This window comes from Enoplosus armatus, chromosome 1 (assembly GCF_043641665.1).
Source record: "Enoplosus armatus isolate fEnoArm2 chromosome 1, fEnoArm2.hap1, whole genome shotgun sequence".
Classification (NCBI taxonomy): Eukaryota; Metazoa; Chordata; class Actinopteri; order Centrarchiformes; family Enoplosidae; genus Enoplosus; species Enoplosus armatus.
Window position 1 is genome coordinate 19,173,163 of NC_092180.1, and position 21,088 is coordinate 19,194,250.

Here is a 21,088-nt window from a genome sequence, read left to right on the forward strand (position 1 = left end):
TCAAAATAAACATACCAAGGTGTGTGTAGGGGAGGAGGAAGGGAAAAAAAGTGATATAAAAAATGCATTTTTCTGTAGCAGAGAGCAGCAGAGGCGAGAAGCAGCAAGTACAAGCCCTTTGATTTTGTTCAGCAGTCAGTACAAATTATGGTGGACAAGGGGGGCATCAAATGGCGGGATTAAAAATGTATTAAAAAACACAGGAGTTCCTCCCATGTGTGACACATGCAGACCTGCACTGGGCCCATTATGTATGACACACAGAGGAGGGGGGAAGGCAGGGGGAAGAGAGGGGGAGGGGGAGAGTGTAGATGGAAAGTGGGGGAAAGGCTCCTATTTTGTATATGAGAGAAAAAGGAGAGGAGGTAGGAAAATGTAGGAAACTGCCTTTGTGTTTTAAAGATTAAGACTGGAGGGACGGAAAGACGAGTAACAGGCAGGAAAAACAATCCACAAGTGTGTGACCAAGACATGTGGGGCGGAAAAATAACGACAAAGAAAGAGGGAGGACAATGAGATCACAAATGAAATAAATGTTAGAATGTGAAGAAGACAAAAGGCCCCATGTGTAGCTACAACACAACACAAAGCCCAGGCGAGACATATACAACCACTCATACAATCATCAAAACGAATTGTGTGTATGCTTGGGGTCTAACAAATATTTTTAATGTATCTCCTTCATTGTTTTGTGAGCTCATCAAAACATTGCTACATAGTGCTACTAGTGGTCAAAAACTCCACAAGCTGTCTTTAAGGTCTTGGCACGCCATTGAAAATTTGGACAGCAAATCACACCATCACATAGTCCATAACTCCTAGTTTTGTTCAATTCATCACTATATTTTCATTAATGTAACTTATCCAACATCATTCATGTGTACACCACATTACAATTAATACATTTTAGGTATTTGCTATGTAATTCATTCAAATCTAGATTCTAAAGTGAATTTTGAAAACAGTGGACTGTCTGCTTGTTTACAAAGAAAATTTATGAAAACAAATACACTCTTTCGAATAACATCAAAAGGGCTTTCATATCTGTATAATCTTATATGTGTGTGTGTGTGTGTCCAGAGCATTGCTCCCTGTTGGGTGATTATTAGCAGGATCTAATGAAGCAGCAGGAGATTCTCTGGAAGCATAATGTATACGCACACACCAACACACACAAACACATGAGACAAGGAGAAATAAGTGTGTAAAGACCTACGCACACACACACACACACACACACACACACACACACACACACACACACACACACACACACAGAAGAGTGTGTCTTGGGACATGTAATTTTACAGGAGTGCTGGGATGTTTGCATGTTCCTGTTTGCTCTGTCTGTCTCCTGCTCGCCTGTCTGTCATGTTGTTTGGCTTCGACTCTATCTGATGTCACACCTACAGTAACTACCAGCCTCTCCGTTTGTCCGTGCTACTTTTCCCTTTCTGCCCATCTGTCTTTGTGCTTGCCCGCCTGTCTATCTGCAGCTCTGTGCCCCAAAACGTTTCACATATCAAAAGATACTTTTCTTTCTGCACTTCGAACAGAAAGCTCTCGCTACATCTCACTCTTCGTCTCATCCGCTGGGGATGAGTTGAAGAGCAAGATGTAGTAAGTTCTCTTCTCCCATATCTCCCTCCTTTTTCATTCCTCTTTCCTCTACCTCTGTGCCTCCTCCATCTTCCCACCCTTCCTTCCTTCGTTCCTCTTCTATCTCCCCTCTTTCTGAAAAAAAAATCACTCTGTACATCTCTCCGGGCTTCCCACCTCTCCCCTTCCTCACCCACTTCCCCCTGTCTCTACCGTCCCCCAACTGCTTGTTCTCATAGCCGCGGTGAGTATGTGAGCAGGAAATATTACCATACCAAATGAAAGGGAGAGGGTTTTTTTTCTTCTTCCGTCTCTTTTCTTTTCATTCAACATTGCGTTACCTTCCCTCTCTCCCAGCCTGCTAATTAGTCGAGGGACCGGTGTTTGGGAGTTAAAAGAAAATTGCACACGTTCATTCTCTTCTTCATACAAAAGGTTTTGATGGCACTCCATCATCTGCACACAGTACCGGCAGCTAAAAAAGGACAGCACATGCTATAGATTCGGTGTACATGGTTTTAATTCTATTGCTTTTATCTTTCTGCAAATGGCCAGTCCTCTGTAACAGTATACTGTAGCTAAGAAGAACATTACAAAACGAAGGTATTCAGCTTGTTCTGCTGTTGATAAGGCACCTCTGTCAGTACTTAATCAATAGTCTGACTCTTGACTCTTCAAACATTTGTTACGACTTTCATTGCAGAGCACACTATCATCTCAAGACTAATCGCAATGCAACAGATTAAAATGTGAGATGCTACAGACTGACATGCTCTAGTCTTTTTCTCAACTAGACTTTAAGTTAGAATACAACCTCAAGTAAGCGAATGGTGGCAGAACAAGACACCATTAAGGACATTAGTATTCAGCAAATGAAAGCAACAAATTGTGCAAGTTATGTGGTTACTTGTTGCCAAATATTTCTTTGCAAGTCTGGTTCATTGCATAACAAATAAGAACGTGTGTGTTTGTGAATGTGTATGTGTGTGTGTGTGTGTGCGTGTGCGTGTGCGTGGTGGACTGTGTGGCAGAGTTAAGGATAACATCTTATTTTCACTCTGAATGTTTGGACAAAACCTGCTGAGTGAGGAGCCTTCTCTAATGGATGTGTGGACATTCAGATGGCCTGTCACAAGCATCTGTGCATGAGTGTGTGCATGAGTGTGTGCATGAGTGTGTGTGTGTGTGTGTGTGTGTGTGTGTGTGTGAGTGAGTGTGTGTGTTAATCTGCTAGGGCAACTCATCTTATCCTAAATGCCATGACCAATTTCACGCTCTCACTGGAAAGGTCGTGCCACTGGCGTGCGTGTGTGTCTGCGTGAGCATGTGTAGACGTCCGTGTTGTGTGTATCTGAAGTTAACCCGGTTAACCCCAGCGCAGGTGGAAATCTGCTGCTGAGGCAGACTTTAGCAACAGAGATCCTGGACAACGCTACTTAACGTCACTAGCCATCAATATCTATCATACACACAGATGCAATCACAAAAACACATTTCACATCCATTTCAGAATTTATATACACAACAAACTAAAATTCTTACATATCAAATACCTCTGCATAATCCTAACCTTTGCTTGGATTTAATCTTACACTATATCTACATTTAAGGTTTAAAAATTCTCACTGCTTGACTTTAAGTCTTGTGACAACTCACATAAACACATGATCACACACTAACACTCACACAATTTGCTCAATGATGTCAAATCAGCCTTCAGCTGCACACGGCCTGATGTAACTATCCCTCGTGTCTTAGGGTGTGGACTAATAAACATCCAACCTGGCTTAAAAGAAAGGTAGTGCGGATTGTTTTTGAGTCTCACCAAGATGATATATTTTTACTTCTGTAACAGTAACATCGGACAACATTAAATCCCCAACAACGCTATCCTGAATCGTCAAATGACAAAGACATTGTACAAGAGAAAATAGAGTGTGTGACGTGATGTACAATACCATATATGATATAGCTTTCAGACATGACTGAATCCATCAGCTGTGGAGAGACGCACAGAGACAGAGTGACAGAGTGAGAGATCAGCTCTGACACAGAGTGCACATAAGAAAGAATCAAAAGACAGAGTGAGAAAGTGGGAATGTGTGTGTGCGTTTGTGTGCATGTGTGCTTAAGTGTGTGCGTGAGAGTTTAAGTGTGTGTCTTCCAAGGCCCCCGTTGATCATCTTGACACATGTCTGAGCATTTCTGTCACTTTAATGTCACTGTGGAAATTCTGCAGATTAGTACAACATCCGTCATGGTGCTAGGCCGATCCAAGTCAACAGAACGCATGCAATATTAAACGCTAATATTCCCCACAGCCTTTTATGCTCCAATATTACAGAGACAGAAGAAAGGTCCTGAATATTCACTCAGAGAGATGACATGGACAGGTTTGGGAGAAAAGTGCACACAGGCACACACACACACACACACACACACACAGATGATCACACAAAAAGGACTCTGTATAGACACATACACGTATTGCACACACTCACACTTTACACATTCATATCTTTAATAGAAGAGTAGCTCTAGTAGAGATTAATTTACATAAAACATACACCCAACCACACACTCAAATATATTCATATTGCTTATTTCCATTGCATCGCTCTAACACAAAAGAACTACTGTATGTACGAGTGAGAAGGAACGAAACAGATCGGGAGGACGGAAAGACATGAGGCAGTAAGAAAAATGGAGGAAAGAGAGGGATGAAACATGAGAAACAGGCAAACAGGAATGAATTAAATACTTAGAAAGCAAGGCAATAAAGAGTGAGGGGGAGTGGAGTGAAATGAAGCGAAAGACAAACAGAGAGAGATGAGAGCTGATTAGAGATGCATGCTGAGGGAATGTCATTGTTCTAGTCGATTTGAGACATTATTTAAACAGAGACCCGGGAGAGAAAGACAGAGAGAGAGTGATCGACAAAGACAAGTGGATGGAGGTGGGACAGGGACCTATTTTGTATTTTTATGCTTTGGCAACATTGTTTTTGAAACTTTCATGCCAATGAAGCCATTTGAATTGGAAAGAGAAAAGTGGTGTATTAAAAGGGAAAAAGAGAGAGAGAGGCAGAGATATAAATTTTCTGCATTAGTCTGGATGATGGCACATACCTGACAATGTTCAATTATTGTGTGTGTGTGTGTAGAAGCGCTCTCTATGATAACTTTTATTTTAGTCTGGAGCTCATGTAAGACAAAAACTATTAATGCAAGGGTGTGTGTAGGAGGGTGTTTGTTATTTGAGTTTGAGAGTAAGTAAGACAAGCTATTGAACAGCTGCTGGTTGACAGCTGTACTTCTCCACTGATGTCCTCTTTCGCCTCTGTTTGAAACACTCTCTCCCTCTCTCTCTCTCACACACACACACACACACACACACACACACACACACACACACACACACACACACACACACACTAATACGCAGACGCAGGTGTATGAATGATACATAAGTAGTGAATAATGCAGGCTGTCCTGTGCTACAGTGAGGTGGAGCAGTCATACTGAACTTTTCACTGCTGACCGACTAGAGGCTTTGTTGGGGTGATGCCGACTATTTCCTGGCAAGTTGTATTAGCTTTGTTGCGAGCAAAGGCCTGGTCCTGAGGTGGTGGTTAACATCAAACTAGACTGAAATCAAATCGCAAGCTAACATTCTGCAGCATACCAGTGTGTGAATACTCGTTGGTTGGTTTAACTGGGGGTGCCACTGGTGGTGCAAGAAGATTAAAGAGGCAACCAGAAGCAAACACAATCAAATGTGAAAGAAAATAAGATGCTTTTGACTTCAAAATAGTGAAGTCAATTGTAAACCATCATGCACTAAGAGCTGCTTGATGTAGGACTCATTAACACAGACGTCAGATTCAGTCCAACTGTATAATTTTGTTAACATAAAACCACATGTAATTTTCAGAGTTAGCATTCAGACAGCTCAGTTACAGTCTTTTCAGGTTTAAATAGATTTTTCCCAGCAAAGTAAGGAAATCTAAAAACAAGTGAAAACTATTTGACTTGTTAGAAATGACCTACTGTAAATCTAATTGAAGATGTCTGGGATTTGGGTCACTCTGTGGCAGACACCACATATTCAGTTATCATAAATCACACAACCCTTATAGGAGTCCTGTGCCAACAGGGTTGATGTCAGCTGTCAGTTATTTACAACTTTAACAACATACAGTGTACTGCCTTATTTAGCAGCCTGGCTGCTCTGATTGCTGTCCATTAACCAAAATGTCAGGTTCAAAGCAGAACCGCCTGGCACTGCTGGTATACAGCACGGGTCCAAAAGCATGGCAGTTAACACCACTTAATTAATTTCTCAGCAAATTACAAATAAAACACTAAAATAAAACTAGACAAGAAAAATATTTTACAGGGGAGGGGTTCTCATAAATGTGTGTGTGTGTGTGTGTGAGTGTAATTTATTAGTGACGTCCTCTCTATGTCGTTCAGAAGGAAACTGCTTAATTAAGACCATGAGGAGATTCTCCCCAGGGGGACTCCTCCTCAGTGCTCAGTATGCGTGTGTGTGTGCGTGCGTGCGTGCGTGCGTGCGTTTATATGCTTGAACATGATAATGATGCTGAATATCTGGATCTAATACTGATATTGATAACTGGAAATGAAAATCCCCAGAGAAAGCATCATCCTCTAATACAAATGCGAATAGGTTTTACAGGTTTTTGTGATCACATGTGTGTTACTCACATTGTTTCCCTCTGTGTGGCTCTCAGGCAGACACAGACAGCGGTAGGACGTCAAGCTGGTATCACAGTGGTCAGCATGGCCATGGCACTCACATCTGGCCAGATGACAGAGAGGAGAGAAAAGTAAATACATTGGGAGGACCTTAAAACTGCATTGTATACATTTGATAATTAAAACATTTAATTTCTCATTACAATGAAAAAATAAAAACATCTGTAACAGAAAAAGGGTGAGAAAACAACATGATAAAATCTCTCCCTCCTTCAAAGTTTCTGTTGCCACCTCCTCCATCGCTCGTCCATGGAACAGCAGCAGTGCCATTAGTTCCCATTCCCATTCAACATTTATAAATGCCATCCTGAGAATTATCAGAGCAACATAAGAGGTAGCAGACAGCTCTCTCTCTCTCTCTCTCTCTCTCACTCACTCACTCACTCACTCACTCACTCACTCACTCACTCACTCACTCACACTCACACACTCACACACACACACACACACACACACACACACCTATATTGCCTACAGTGGACCACAGTGGCATCATTCTACACTGGCCATTATGTACTAGCAAACAGGGGACTCCTGTCAATCTGTGTGGACCTTTTTTCTGTTATGTGCATCAAAAAACAAATTGTATACAAAAAAGTAAATTTTAAAATGGACATAAATCCTGTGCTTGTGAAAACTGGAGTTTTTTGGATATTTTAGAGATTTTAAAATATTTTTTATTCCCCTGCCTTCTTAGTGACCTGTCATTTTAACACAGTGTGAAGCTTGATATTAGTTACAACAGGACATCCACTAAAGTTGAGCCTTTTTTCCTACAAAAATAAAATAAAATATCATGTTTAAGGTGACTGGTTCCTTCAGCATGTAGCCTGTTAAATAGCCCTCCTGTAGTCTGAAAGCCTGTCTGGGGCTGCAAGCCATTCACAGTATAGACGAGTGGGGAAAAAAACAATGTGTGTTCGTGAGTAGTTAAAATCCCCGCTAAAATTGAAATTCAAAAAGGGTCTTAAACATGATTTTAGCCTGATTTAAAGCATGACCAACAGCGGACCTCCAAAATGTCCCCTAACAACACCTAGGTCCACTCACGCACTGCAGGACAGCCATTTAATTATTCATTCAGATATTCAGTTGCTTTCTCTCTTTCAAATGGTTCCCTCTGTGTATTCTTTCACCTCCTGTTCTCTTTATGTCTTTTTCTGTTACAAGCTGGCTAGATTAATCAAATCTGAAGCATGTAAGCACTGAAGATTGTCTCTCTTTCTAATCAAATTAAAAGAGTGCAGTATTTCAGATTTTTGGTAGCCTACAAGGCTTAGCTTCAGTGCCTTTGAGATGTAGCAATGATTTGATTCATTGAAATAAAACTGACAAGAAAATTGCTACATTATAACTTGTCCAGATCATTTATCTGGTAAAATGTCGTAAAACAAAAAAAGAACTTGTTTTTTGCCAATAAATTTATAATTTACTATATTATGACATACCTAAGAGGTAATAATGTGAAATAATGGTGGCTTTATGGTTTAAAATTCAGAAGGCTGTTCTAACCACCTGTAAGTAGGTATGTCGGCACACAAAAAGCTTTTTAAATTTACAGAAACAACAGTGCATGAGCAGTGATAGCCACCACATTTGAACAGAAAAAGAAAAGAGCATCACCTACATACTAGTCAATAGAAAAGTAAGGCAGTAAGGAAAAATTATAAAAGGAGTGTCTCTCTGCCAAAGGTATAGTCAACAACTTTCCTTTAAAAGATGAAACCATGTCAAGATGAAAGTGAGCTGATGAGGGGTGCAATTCTTCCTGGCCTATGGAAACCCAGTTCTGAATTTTTTTATTAGTTGGACCCCTGTTTAAATTAACATAAAAGTAAGGTATCTAACTTGTTCAATTGCTGTGTTTACATGCGCACAAATAAATTAACTTTTGCGCACCCCAGCAAAGTCAGCAGCAATTCACCATGTGCACAAACGAGAACGGAATAATAATTCAAGCTGGAGGGTCCCTTAACCCTTAGTGAGGTACCAGTAGCATGTTCACCTTTTCTCACTTAATGACATGCTATGTCATATCCCATTATGAATATTTTGATTAAATAATTGCGTTCAAATTTCTAAATATTTTTCTTATGTGTCTTATAAATAATAAGTACATAGGCCCTGGTGGTAAATATATTAGCCTGGATATGCCACACTAATAATGCAATATTTGTTATTAACATCATTATGACTACAATATCTAACTAACATTATTGTACTCACGATGCAGATATGAAGACTAATAGATGGACGCTGCATTCCCAGTCTGGGTAAATAAGTGATGAAAAAATAATAGAGGTGGATCGATAAACGGGCTGAGCCCATATTAGCTTATTGCAGATATATTGGTATTGATGTATATATCTGCTAATATCTAACAGTTGCAGTACAGAAACTCCAAAGACATGATTGAGGTTTGCCGTTCAGCAGTGCATATTGTTTTCAAAACGTTTAAGGGATCCTTATCAATGTTTGCATACGTTATGTGTTTATCTTAAAAAAAAAACACTGCCACAGATATATATCGTTATCAGATCTTTCAAACTCTAATGGTCGAGCTATGAAAACCACTAGCTATATTTAAATAGTGCAAAGTCTTATGAAAAAGATGACATGTCTGTGCCATAACATCATGCAGTAATGTAATGTAAGAGGGGCTCTCTAACCTAATCAATGCTCATGAGCGCAGACATACCCAAAGACACACAAACTCAAGTTATGAGTGTGCTCTCTCTTACCAACACGCCTATCTACATGCTTTACGAAGAATGAGAGAGAGGGGGGAGACGGAGAGGGATGAAGAATTCACAGATGAGATTTCAGCAGCTCTAAATCTCTGTTTCTCCTACTTCACTGTAACAAGCTACTAATTAAAACAGCTTAGAGGGAGGGGGAGGGAGAGAAAGAGTTAGAGATGATTGCCTCCTGCATAATCCCATAATTACCACAGTCATAAAAAACAGTCACTCTGTCAGTCTAATGAAGAGATGTGTTCACAATTACTCTCAGAAAGCTCTGCTGAGACTCAACAGTCTGTGTCAAAATATTTTTCTAGATGTCAAACTGTGCTCACACATTTTTAACAAATCAACCCTGAAAAGATCTTCAAGTGTTTCTTTCATCTAATTATGCCACTTGTAACATAACATTTTGACAAGTGACAAGAGTGACTGTTACCTAACAAAATTGGAATTATGCTACATATCGTAGTTCCTCTTCACTAATTAGTGAAACTTTAAACACTTACAGAAATATGTAAATACATTTAAATTCATTGTTAGGCCAGAATATCAATGTATAAATATTAAATAAAAGCAAACCTGCATTTTGATATATAAAAGCTATATTTTGCTATATTTGAGGTGCAATTCAAGTTCTTCAAGACATCCCACAGATTTACATATCCAGATAATAATTTATCATGACTGCAACTCAAACACCATCAACAACTTTTAGAAACAGATGAGATACTTATAGTGGGTCTGTGGATAAATATTTCCTCACCTGCCACTGATGGTGATCTCATTAATGGCATAGTATCTGTGTCGCTGGTTCACCCCAGCTGCTCTGGTGTGGTATTGTCCACTCAGGTGTATCCTAACCTGGCTGGCATGTACCATCTTCTGCAGGGCAGGAGTGTTGTAGAAGTCATTATAGCCTGGCCTCGGGTTTGGCTCTGGGGTCAGCAGGCTGAACATGATGTTACCTCCAGAGTAGGGCATGTCACTGGGACACAGGAAATCACATTAAACCAAATGATCAAAATCAAAAAAAGGAAAAAATAAGATTTCTTAAAAGTACATTTCAACAAAATGTACGTTTGGTGATCATGTTGGAGAGGACTATTGCTTTACTTTTGAGGAAATGTTAGTCACATCTCAAATTGCAGTGTTTCTATGGTGTAGTAGTCTCGCATAGCCAGACCTTTCTCCCCACGTTGTTTTAGTGCTGTGCCAGCGCTGGAGAAAGGTCTATCATTCTGGTATAGGTTGAAAAAAATGCTGTGGCTTGTTTGTAGTTCTTTAAACCAATCTCAATTGTCTTGGGCGGCGTTAATTCCAACTGAAATAGTCGGCCGATAGCGGACTTATACCAACAGCCTACATCCTGTGAGCCAGACTAATGATGTAGTAACATGGTCAGATGTAATAAGTAGAGTACAATAGAGCTAGACTGATAAATCAGCCAATATTAGTTTATTGAGATATATCTGTATATGTATATGTTGGCTGATAAGTAACAAGACATTGCAGTACAGAAATGCCAAACTGTGTTGGAGAAATTTAGAAAGAGTGTCACCGTTACACAGTTTGTCACTAGAGAAAACTGACAAGTTGATTTTATAACTGTAAAATGTCCTGCTTAGTATGTATCTTGGTCAATCTTGTAAAAAAACAAATCTAAGGGATCCGTATGAGGATAACTATTTATGGTATGTGTGTATGTAAACAAAGAAAATATTATAAGCTGATACTTTGTTATTAGATGTTTTAAACCAAATATCGATATTGGTATCAGCATCAAAAGTCGAGTATCGGTCGGGCAATAGTGTACAGCAAAAAATACAAGACAGCCGAACACACAATATATGGCACAGCAAAGACTAAAACTACTATTATTCTGTCTTGACCTCTACAGGCTTCTTCTTCACTTTCTTTCTTACTTTCTCTCCCTGTAGCAGCCTCCTTCTCCATCTCTTCAGGTAATGCTGAAAGACTTATTCAGGCCACTTCTCTTGTGCATGTATTTGTGAGTGTTTATGTGGGTCTAGCTTTTGCATACAATAAGCATAGTGTACACAGTATTGTTCCGAACATAACGTAAGCGTGTACAAGTGTGTCCACACATATTTAGTGTTTCTGTCTGAGTTTGGAGTGCTAACATATTGATAGATACCGTGATAAAAACTTGTTTGAAACATACCTGATGGCAGCTACAAAAACACATACACACACTTATTCAGGCACTTGCCACCTCCGCTAACCAACCCTGCAATTTGAAACATTAAACTAACTTAAGACCAAGCAAGCTGCTGCAACTAGGCAACTGTAATTTTTAAATTTTCTAGTGTAAACGGGTAATTCTGAATACAAATTGTTGGGTCACACAGACGTATGGTCTGATAGACCGAAAGCTGAAAGAAAAGTGAAACACTGTATAGATCTAAGTGTATAGAAATCTCTTCTATCAGTTTGGGTCCCACAAGGGAAAAGTTTCCAAATATAGACAAGTGCTCCCCCTTGGTGTTGTCTGTGATGTGCAATTGACAGGTCATTAATTAGCTGGTTAGACTTGAGAGAATGGCTCCTTGGAAAACTCTGCATAACGTTGAGCAGGGAGAAGCCTGTGAAACTGGAACAACCTGACCGGACCATAAAAGATCTAAGCAACTACAACACATTTATGTATATGCCTATAAGGATATTTACATGTAGCAGACATTTCAGCCAGAACCCAAAGCACAAAGCAAAATCACGCAAACAAGATCAAAAGTGATACTACAGCTGTAATTGTTGAATTTATAATACACATACTTTGACTGTTTGCCTGTTATAGATAAGGAAGACGAGACTCATCCAGTAAAATGAGAACAATTTAAATGTATGTTTAAAAGCCATAGATCAACTTGTATCTATATTAATTTTGTTCCAGCTCTCACTTGCCTTCTATTGCTGCGGGCAATGCTGCTCATCTCACAAAAAAATATCTGTTTACTTGTTTATCTGTACATGTAGACAAGATGCAAAAGGATCACTAACAGCACTCCTGGAGCAGTAATGTAATTGACTGGTATGAAAACACCTGAAATGACTGAGGCGTGCTTAAATTTATCTTGCCAGACACTCCAGCAGACTCAGAGGAGGCAATGTCTCTTGTGGGATTAAATAAATCTTGCGAGATAAAAAAAACATAAATCTTGCAAGATCAAAGTCAGTGCTCTTTTTGATATAATTATCAACCACTAATGTCACAGAGTGTGTTATTATGTTGCCAATGTGAGCTTCAATTGCTCTCATGCCAATTTAACTAAAACGTACAACTGTGCCAGGAAAGGTTGTATGTGATATAATTTGTCAGTCAAGTGAAAAATAAGCAATGACTACATGATCTGTGATCTATTCATACCTGTTCTATCTAGTGCCAACCAAGGCACTGATACAAGCAGCTATGCCAAGATTTAGTGTGTGAGATTGTGTGTGTATGTTAAGACTATGTTCCAAGTCCAGTTCTCTGTCTAGTGCCAATCGAGAGCCTGTTAACGGTCATGTGCCAAGGCAGCGCTGTAGGTGGTTAGCTTTATAAACCTAGTCGCTGTGAGAGTGCCAGAGTGTGTGCGCGCGTGTTAACTGTATATGTGTCTGATTTCCTTTGATTTCTTTTGACTTATGTTCTGTGCATGTTAGTACATGCACTAACACACACAAATGCATGTGCATAAATGTGCATTTATATGTGTTTGTGTGTTCATGTACTTCTTTATTTAGTCTTGCCAGTAATTTCTGTGTAATCTCTTCTGCCTCTGAGGCCATGGCCACCCAATAGCATACAGCGACGACATGTCGTTCTGCTCTGGGGAGATTGCCCCAAACAGAATAGGTGTATTTTCAGCTTTTTTCTAATAATTTTCTCAAATTGTGGAACTGGAAACAAATATAAATATGTACAGTATAATCCATTTTTGTGTTTTATATCAGTGTATAGTTAACAATAATACAGTAAAGTCAATAATATAATATAGTAATAATTTTCAACACCTGCACGTTCACACATGGTACCTACCTGGGCAGCTGCAGACAGTTGACTGAGTCCGGCCTCACTAAAGGTCCGTTGTTCTGCATTTCAAACACACTACAGTTTCTGGCCATATACTGCCAGTCCAACCAGGGCTGTTCTGTGGTGCTGCCACCCTCAAGCTCTGTGAGGTCAAGCCTCCGTCTTTGGATCAGAACTGACTCAGGCAAGAGGCCCCCAAACTGAACTATGACGTAGAATACCTGGAGGAGAGAGGGGGGACAAGTTAGCATGAACAGAACCAGATTTGCAATACAGGTATACCTGTACAGTGTAATGCAATCACAAAACAAGAGGCAAGCAATAAATCCTACAATGGTGATGCTTTAAATGTTCAGGTTTTGTTGACACAGAGTCAGTCATTTATTCACCTCTATAGTAATCTGTTTTGCATCGCGTTATATTAAGAAGTGTTACCAATTTCTGCCTCCTCATGTATGTAAACGGTATGGACAAAACATTAAAACATATTGGTCGGTTACTGTGTGTTGATACAAATCCCATTTTAATGACAGGTCTTGTGCAGTCTTAGTCTTGTTTGAACGGTAAAAATAAAATTTTGCTCAGAAGTCATTACTCGCCTTCCTGTATGGACATCCTAAAATTATAATTAAGCATTTTAGTTGAAAACAGACAGCCCTAACACAACACGTATATTTACACAAACACACACACAAGTAGTTTCCTATAACACATAAACCGAGTGTGTCTGTGTGTAGGTGCGGGTATGTGTGTTATGTGTTATCTGCCCCACTACAGTGTGGGCTGGGACACTGGGTTACACAGCAGGGAGCGCATTAAGCCACCACCACTGTGCAACCCCCCCCCCCCCCACACACACACACACACATACATACCCCTAACTTCAGAAAGTGTCTTTTATCTGGGGACTTGAGTTGAGCTACCACGTCAGGACACCTCCCAAAATCCTGTCCACACTCTCAGACACACTTCAGAGAGAAGAGGGACGAGTCTTTTGACAGCCCCAGTGTCGACAACGCCCAAATCCAGCAACCCCCCCCCCCCCCGGTCTCTCACTGCAGCGCTTAGAAAGAGGATGAAACTACCGTTCGCTGCACATACAGGTGCAAGCAGATAGATACTGTACAGTGTTTGTATTGTAGCATTTCAACTGTACACTCCACAAAGACAGAATTTAGTTGACCGTCCAACCCAATGTGGCCAACAGTGAATGAGCAGGTAAAAAGGCCGATACACCATTTAGACGACACAATGACATAGAATAACCCACATTTGCTGTTGATCTGACTGGGTCTGACTTGGAGAGAGAAGGGGTAACATGCAGCAAAGAGCCCTGGGCCAGAATCGAACCCAGGGGCGCTGTGGCAAGCCTTTGTACATGGGACACCCGCTCGACCAAGTGAGCTACAGGGCGCCCCAACTCGGGGGTGGGGTGGGGGGGGTTAACTACACAAGTAGTATGAAAGGGTCAAATGTGGATTGAGTGTGTGTTCATCATCATTACACACAGGGTTGGTGTGTGAAAGTCGACATTGTCTATTGCGAGGATCAAACCAAAGGCCTGACAGCTACAGGATGGCATCTTTACTTGCCCACTCTACCAGCTGATGGCAGTTGTGTCTGTCAGGGTAATAATATCCTCATCCACATGGTACAAATGAGCCATGAACTGATTTAAAGATAAATTCAATTATCTCAGTCACCACATCTCAACCTAATAGAAAATCAACCACTACTGCACTTACAAAATAGCAAAATACTAATGGCACAGTCACAGTCAATATTGTGGAATAATATGTGTATATGTGCTTAGTTGCAGGTGTGTATCATTCAGTGTGTGTTACCTGGTATTGTCCATTAGCCAAATCCACAGTAACAGTGACTCCTTCATCCAGTTCCTGTGTAGTCATGGTCTTAGAAAGCCATGTAGTGCCCATGTCCTGATCATTGATATAACTGAGTGGATGGGCATTAAGGTTGAGTCTTAAGACTCTGTCATTGGTGGTGTCCTCAACATCACTGGGAATGCAGTATCTGTTAACAGTGAAAGTTTCAGGGTTTTTTTAGGTATATCAACTGTTTTATTATAATTATTATCATAACTATTATTATCTTAAATAAAAAGTGGAAGAAATTTGATGTTCAACAGCAGACAGGTGTATTTAAAAAGGCAGGTTCATCAATATAAAATATATTTATAATTCTGAAATGCTTGCAGATATGGTCCACTATTGTATATACATGAGAAGTTGTGGTACTGTACCTCTCAACTAAAGGATGCACTCTGGGGTGACTGGGAGGACAGCGACACTCTGACTGGGCATGGAGCTCGGGCAGGACCCCTGAGTACACCTCCACTATTTCCCTGTTAAAACAGCAGACTACACTTAACAATGCGACATTGAGGCAAAAGTTTACTATCGTATGGCATAAAGTTAAACACTGCTCAATGATTTTGTAGTTTTTATGACATTTTATCACAATCTAAGTTGTGTAGTGATTGTGAGGATGAACACAAATGACCAAACATGGCTTTGTAATAACTTCAACTTTGAGATCAAATCTTAAGGCACCTGTTGATGGGCCGTTGACTGAACATTTAGAGCAAAGTGGAAAATCAAAGGCATAATTTGAAAACTCAATCTTTCATTTTGTCTTACCCCAATCTTGATGAGAGAAACTTGTACGCTCTGAGTCCTTACTGTGTGCAGTACATCACTGCTAAGCAAAACACTAATTGCCTTGTATTGAATTCTCCGGAAAATCCTCTGGAAGCAGTATGGATCTTGAGATGCAACGATTAGCCTTCCCCTTCTTTCCTCTAACCATCTTTCTCTTTATCACTCCACGCTGCTCCTCTTTCCTTGTTGCTTTAATCTATACAGTATCTCTGTCTATTTCTCCTCATTTCTATCCCTTCCTCCCTTTATTCAATCTATTTATTGCTATCACTTCCCCTCCTTTTCCTGTGTCACTCATGGTTCCTTCTTCCCTCTAACCTTTTCTTTCAAATCACTAATTTCCTTTGGTCCTTTTTTGATTCATTCATTAGCTGTCTCACTGCCTTACTCTATCCAACTCACCTGTTGGTCAGAGTGGCAGGATAAAATCTAAAGTCCTGCATCCGCCCAATGAACTGATTAGACCCTGGAGAGATGAAAAGAGAAGAGAAAAGAACACAAAGTAGGTGTTAATGGGTTTGTACTGAAGGCAGTGAGTGAGAGGATTTCACAGTATTTAGTAGATTATCTTATCAGTTTCTTGATACCAGCTAAGTGAGGCTGCCCACAGCTGCTTAGAATGGCCAAGTTCATGATGCTTCCACAAGAGAGCAGCAAGGCTTATAAGGACAAATTCATTAGCATAGGGTTTACTCATTGATGTGTTTCCTCACTCTGTTTTCAACTGAACTGATTCTTGTATGTAGATGGTCCTTTGTCCAAAACCACTATCTATTCTAGACATTTTCTAAACTCTGGATAAGAAGATATTCATCAGGATTTAGAGCTGCAAATAACTGTTATTTTCATTATTGACTAATCTCCCAAATACTACAGTCTATCAGTGTCATAAAATTAAGAACAATGCCTATCATAAGTTTCCAGAGCCCAAAGTGACATCTTTAAAATACTTGTGTTGCCCAAACAACAGTTCTGAACCCAAAGATATTTAGTTTACAGTACTATCATATAAGACAAAGAAATCTCCACATTTGATAGACTGGAACAAGCAAATTATGGGATTTTTTCTCGAAATTGACCCAAACAACAAATCAAGTATCAAAACTGTTGCTGTAGCTATAATAAATGTATAAGTTGGTCTAATGACAACCCATATTTTAAAAGGAACAGGAAGAGAGAACACTGATGAAGCTGGCTGATGTTGAGAAGAAAGGATCTGCAAAGATGTTGGACAAGAGATGCCACATATATCAAATATGCCAAGATGCCAACGGCTCTTTATCAAGCAAACATACACTGGAATATCTCAAACATATGGGCACAATGTCCAGGCACACATGTGGATACTGGACTGCACACAAGAAACACCATCAAACACATAAACGAACACAGTCAAGCCCCCCAACACATCTCCACAGACAACCATACATACGTGACAATGTTGGATAGAACATAAGAGACAACACAGATGTTGATGCCGGTCCAAAGAGAGCCGGAGTCTTTTAGTGTCCAACAAACTTCTGTCTAGTTTGACAACAACTCTTAGAAGACAGATAAACGTCTCTAAGCATCGACAGAACCCCTGCCATGCCTAGCTTTGTCTGTGAGTGTGTGTGTTAGAGGCTTTACTGTGTGTATTCCAAAAAAAACAAAAAAAACATCCTTACTTTCGAGAAAGAGAGTGTATGAGTGTGTGTGCATGTGTGTGTGTATTTGCATTTGAGAGAGGCTTTGCCATGTTTGGCCCAACTACAATGTGTGTGTTGATGAGGGGTGAATGTGTGTGTAAAACAGAGAGAGAGTGAGAGAGTGTTATGGGATGTAAGTGTGTTAGAACAGTGTGTGGTTGTGCAGCCTTAGGCTTTGGCTCAGGATTTCTTTAGCGTGTGGAAATGGGATTATGCCTTCCTCTGAAAAGCACTCTCCCTATTGTTACTGGGATGATGCAAGGTATAAGCCTTAATTCTCTCTTCTCTGTGTAGGTCTCTGTCTTCTCTCTCTGTGTTTCAGTTTCTGTCATCCGTTGCTCTCAGTTTCCTCTTCTATGATTTTTGTTGAGCTGATGACAGTTAATACTGGCAACTGAGAGTTATGTGTGTTTTTTCTCTCCGTCCTTTACTGGTCCTGTCACTCTCAATATTTAAGATGATTTTACTATTTTTCTTAAAGTTGTAATCCTTCAGTTTCAGTCTTGGTTGATTTGCTGGGACCCATGGTTACTAGTGGTAACAGCAACTACAGGTCCCAGGATTCTGGAGGAAACTAACGCTCCTTAAGCAGCTGGTTTGTCAGAAATGGTACATGGACTGCAATTATTCATCACTTTTATCCAAAGAGCTTTACAATACAAATACAACAGAAGAGAAACTGGCTTATCATTATTGAGGTAATTACAGGATGTAAATACATTGAATGGGTATTGCCGAAAAAACACTGACCATAAATAGTATCAAAAACGTTTGATTTCATGAAAATCTTAAAGATTCTAACTCTAAGGTCCCATAATGTCACAAATTTGTGACCACTTGAACTCAAGCATGATCTGAAAAATCATCAACCACACCACTGCACCAAATTAGATCTCTTAGAAGTCACTACTGATCTGTTATTAGCAGCTGATTCACAACAATTCATCACCACTTTTGATACAACCGATCATGCTATTCTCATCGGCCACTTAAAAAAAATGCGTTTGGCAGTTAAAGCTCCGCTCTTGACAACTTCATGCCGTATTTATCAGACACACCGTTTTCAGTTGGTCTCCTCCAAAAACAGACATAGTTGTTAATCAATACATCTGATCAGCATTCGCATAATCAATCCACTGATCAGAATTCCAGACACAGCCCCCAGGTTCAACATGCACACACACACACACTCTCTCTTTCTCTCTCCCGCAAGCCAATCACTTCTATTGATCACCACCACTGATGTGATCTTCAGCTGATCAGATGCTACCTGCCGTGAACTAAGGATCAATGCCTGATAAACGAGAAGAAAAACACTCGTTTATCACCCGGGAGACGAACGGATATCATTTTTCTCTCAATTTCTCTCCTATTGACTCTGAGATGGCTCCCAGGCACCGCCAATCAATCACAGATGTGTAGTTGAAAGGGGATAAAGGCTGGCAGGAAAATAAAGGTGGAGTAGTCATTGACACCATATTTAGATCTACAGACAAGATAAACTAAGAGGTCATTTTTCTCCACTTGGAAGAAAAAAACAGACGGGGCCCTGTTAAGGAGGAAGATTTCTGGGGAGATATTTCAATGCAGTACCACTGAGAAATGGAAGCATCTGGGGAATATGGATCTAATGCATCTTTAAAACAATGTAACTTGTCACATGTCAAAAACATTCAAACAAAATTCATACGCAGCCATCTTTACCGTTTGAGCTGAGCCCCACCCACATGGCACCATCCTCGCTGATGTCAGAGAGCCTGGCGGTCAGAGGTTGTGTGTCAAATGGTGTCCCATCCTCCTCAAGCCCATCCAGGAATAGACTCACACGTCTGCCGTGGACCTGGAAATCAGTCAGAGTAGATAGACATAAGTCTCCACTGACCAGCATGAACTCAGGCTTTGTATTTACTGTATCTTCAGCTTTATATAGTGAACATTCTATATTTTCTGTGGGAATAAATCAAAAAGTGTCATCAAATTGTGAATACAACACTATGTCAACCAATCAGAATTAATCAATATAAACAATACATCACTTGGTTTCCCTTTTCATAGTAGTTTGAACATTTGATTAGGGTGAGGAAGGCCCGAGCAGTAACATAAGGTGATTTGTTGTTTCGGGGAAAAAAACTGTACTTAATTTTGTCCAATGTAAACTGTATACCAGGTTTTTTAGAGAAAAAAAAAGTTCCTAGTAGGTCATAGTTGGTGACCAATTAATAAATCAACATTTACATGAAGCATCATTGGATACCACTAACTCTGAGCACCACAGTGAAACCTACGTACATGTAAGGGAGCGGCCTGAGGGGCAGATGCAGCAGTAAAGGCCTACCAGCAGGTTACTGCTATAACACACATTGCTCAGAGAGTGGCAGCTGCTCTGTGTGTGTGTGCACCTATCTACTTCTAAAAGTGTATGCACGCACCATTGGTGTGTTTTTGCATATCTATGCATGTGTGTATATGTGCGAGTGAGACCATGTGTGTGTGAATTATACATACGGCTAATCTTCCAGCTCATTTCCCCAGTAGCAGAAAGAGCCTCAGGCTAAACTGCCTCAGCCGCAAATTAGCTTTCTGTTTGACCAAAAATCTCCTCCCCACTCCTTTCCCGACCTGCTGCATGAATATTAAAAACTGCACAGCAGAAAACACCGTCAAAGCAAGAGCAGCCCCCTTTCACATCAAACCCAGGCAAAAAGAAAGATACCTCCATAAGAGGGCCCCCCCAACCCCCCAAATAAATGTGCCCTGTCCTACTCTCTCTCTTTACCCCATCTCCAAATCCTGCGTTTGGGAAACCCACTGTGGGACCACTGATAAATGTGACTCTTCCTGTCTTACTAGAGTCCCCCTCTCCTTCTTCAACTTTCCCGTCTTCCCCTCTTCTGCTCTGGTCCTCCTTGCTTTGTCCTTTCTCCTCCTCACGAGGTCATTTGATTTTCTTCACCTTTTTTCAGTTTTTGAGTTCCCTCACCTCATTTTCATTTGCTCCCTCTCTCTCCCTATTTTTCATAACCATCTTTACTTTCTCTTCCCTCTCAGTCGACAACTTCCCCCTCTCATCTCCCTTCCTGTCTCTTTCCCTCATGTTTATCTTGCCCTGTCGCTCTCACTTGTTGTCAGCTCTTTAGGGAAGTTGAAAAGGTGTGAGGAGGGAAATAAGTCCAAGTCAAAAAACGCCTTTAGGGGATGAAGGCAGGCCCAGACAAGTGTCTGCCTCTCAGAGGATAGTTAAGACGCCCAGACAGACACTTTCATGATGGCTGATTGAAGACTGGCAAGCGCATGAGAGCAGAAGAGAGAGCGCAGGAGAGAATAAGAGTGAAAAAAAAAAAGGAAAGAGAAAAAAAGAGACAGGAGGGAGAAAAAGAAAAGTCAGAGAGCGGGTGTAAGAGAGGGAGCTGGAAGAAGGGCCCTCTTTAGGAATCTCTAAGCCAGAGCTGTGTGGCTCTTGGGGAGATGTGAGGCAGTTGTCAGGCCTGATGTAAATGAATCCTGAAGCGCTTCATCCTCCTTAGCCGCCACGCGCCCTTTTGAAACACAGCCAACTCCCCTT

General features: G+C 40.5%; 1 protein-coding gene across 1 annotated transcript in view; it reads right to left on the minus strand.

Annotated features, from left to right (window-relative positions):
* Positions 1 to 21,088, minus strand: part of ush2a (Usher syndrome 2A (autosomal recessive, mild)) — a 190,163-nt gene that overhangs the window by 152,573 nt on the left and 16,502 nt on the right. The window contains exons 6-12 of the mRNA XM_070906384.1: positions 19,231 to 19,366; positions 16,241 to 16,304; positions 15,421 to 15,522; positions 15,002 to 15,191; positions 13,164 to 13,378; positions 9,888 to 10,109; positions 6,330 to 6,423 (exon numbers count right to left, since the gene is read on the minus strand). Of these exons, the coding sequence (XP_070762485.1) occupies positions 6,330 to 6,423; positions 9,888 to 10,109; positions 13,164 to 13,378; positions 15,002 to 15,191; positions 15,421 to 15,522; positions 16,241 to 16,304; positions 19,231 to 19,366 (1,023 nt within the window). The remainder of the gene's footprint in view (positions 1 to 6,329; positions 6,424 to 9,887; positions 10,110 to 13,163; positions 13,379 to 15,001; positions 15,192 to 15,420; positions 15,523 to 16,240; positions 16,305 to 19,230; positions 19,367 to 21,088) is intronic.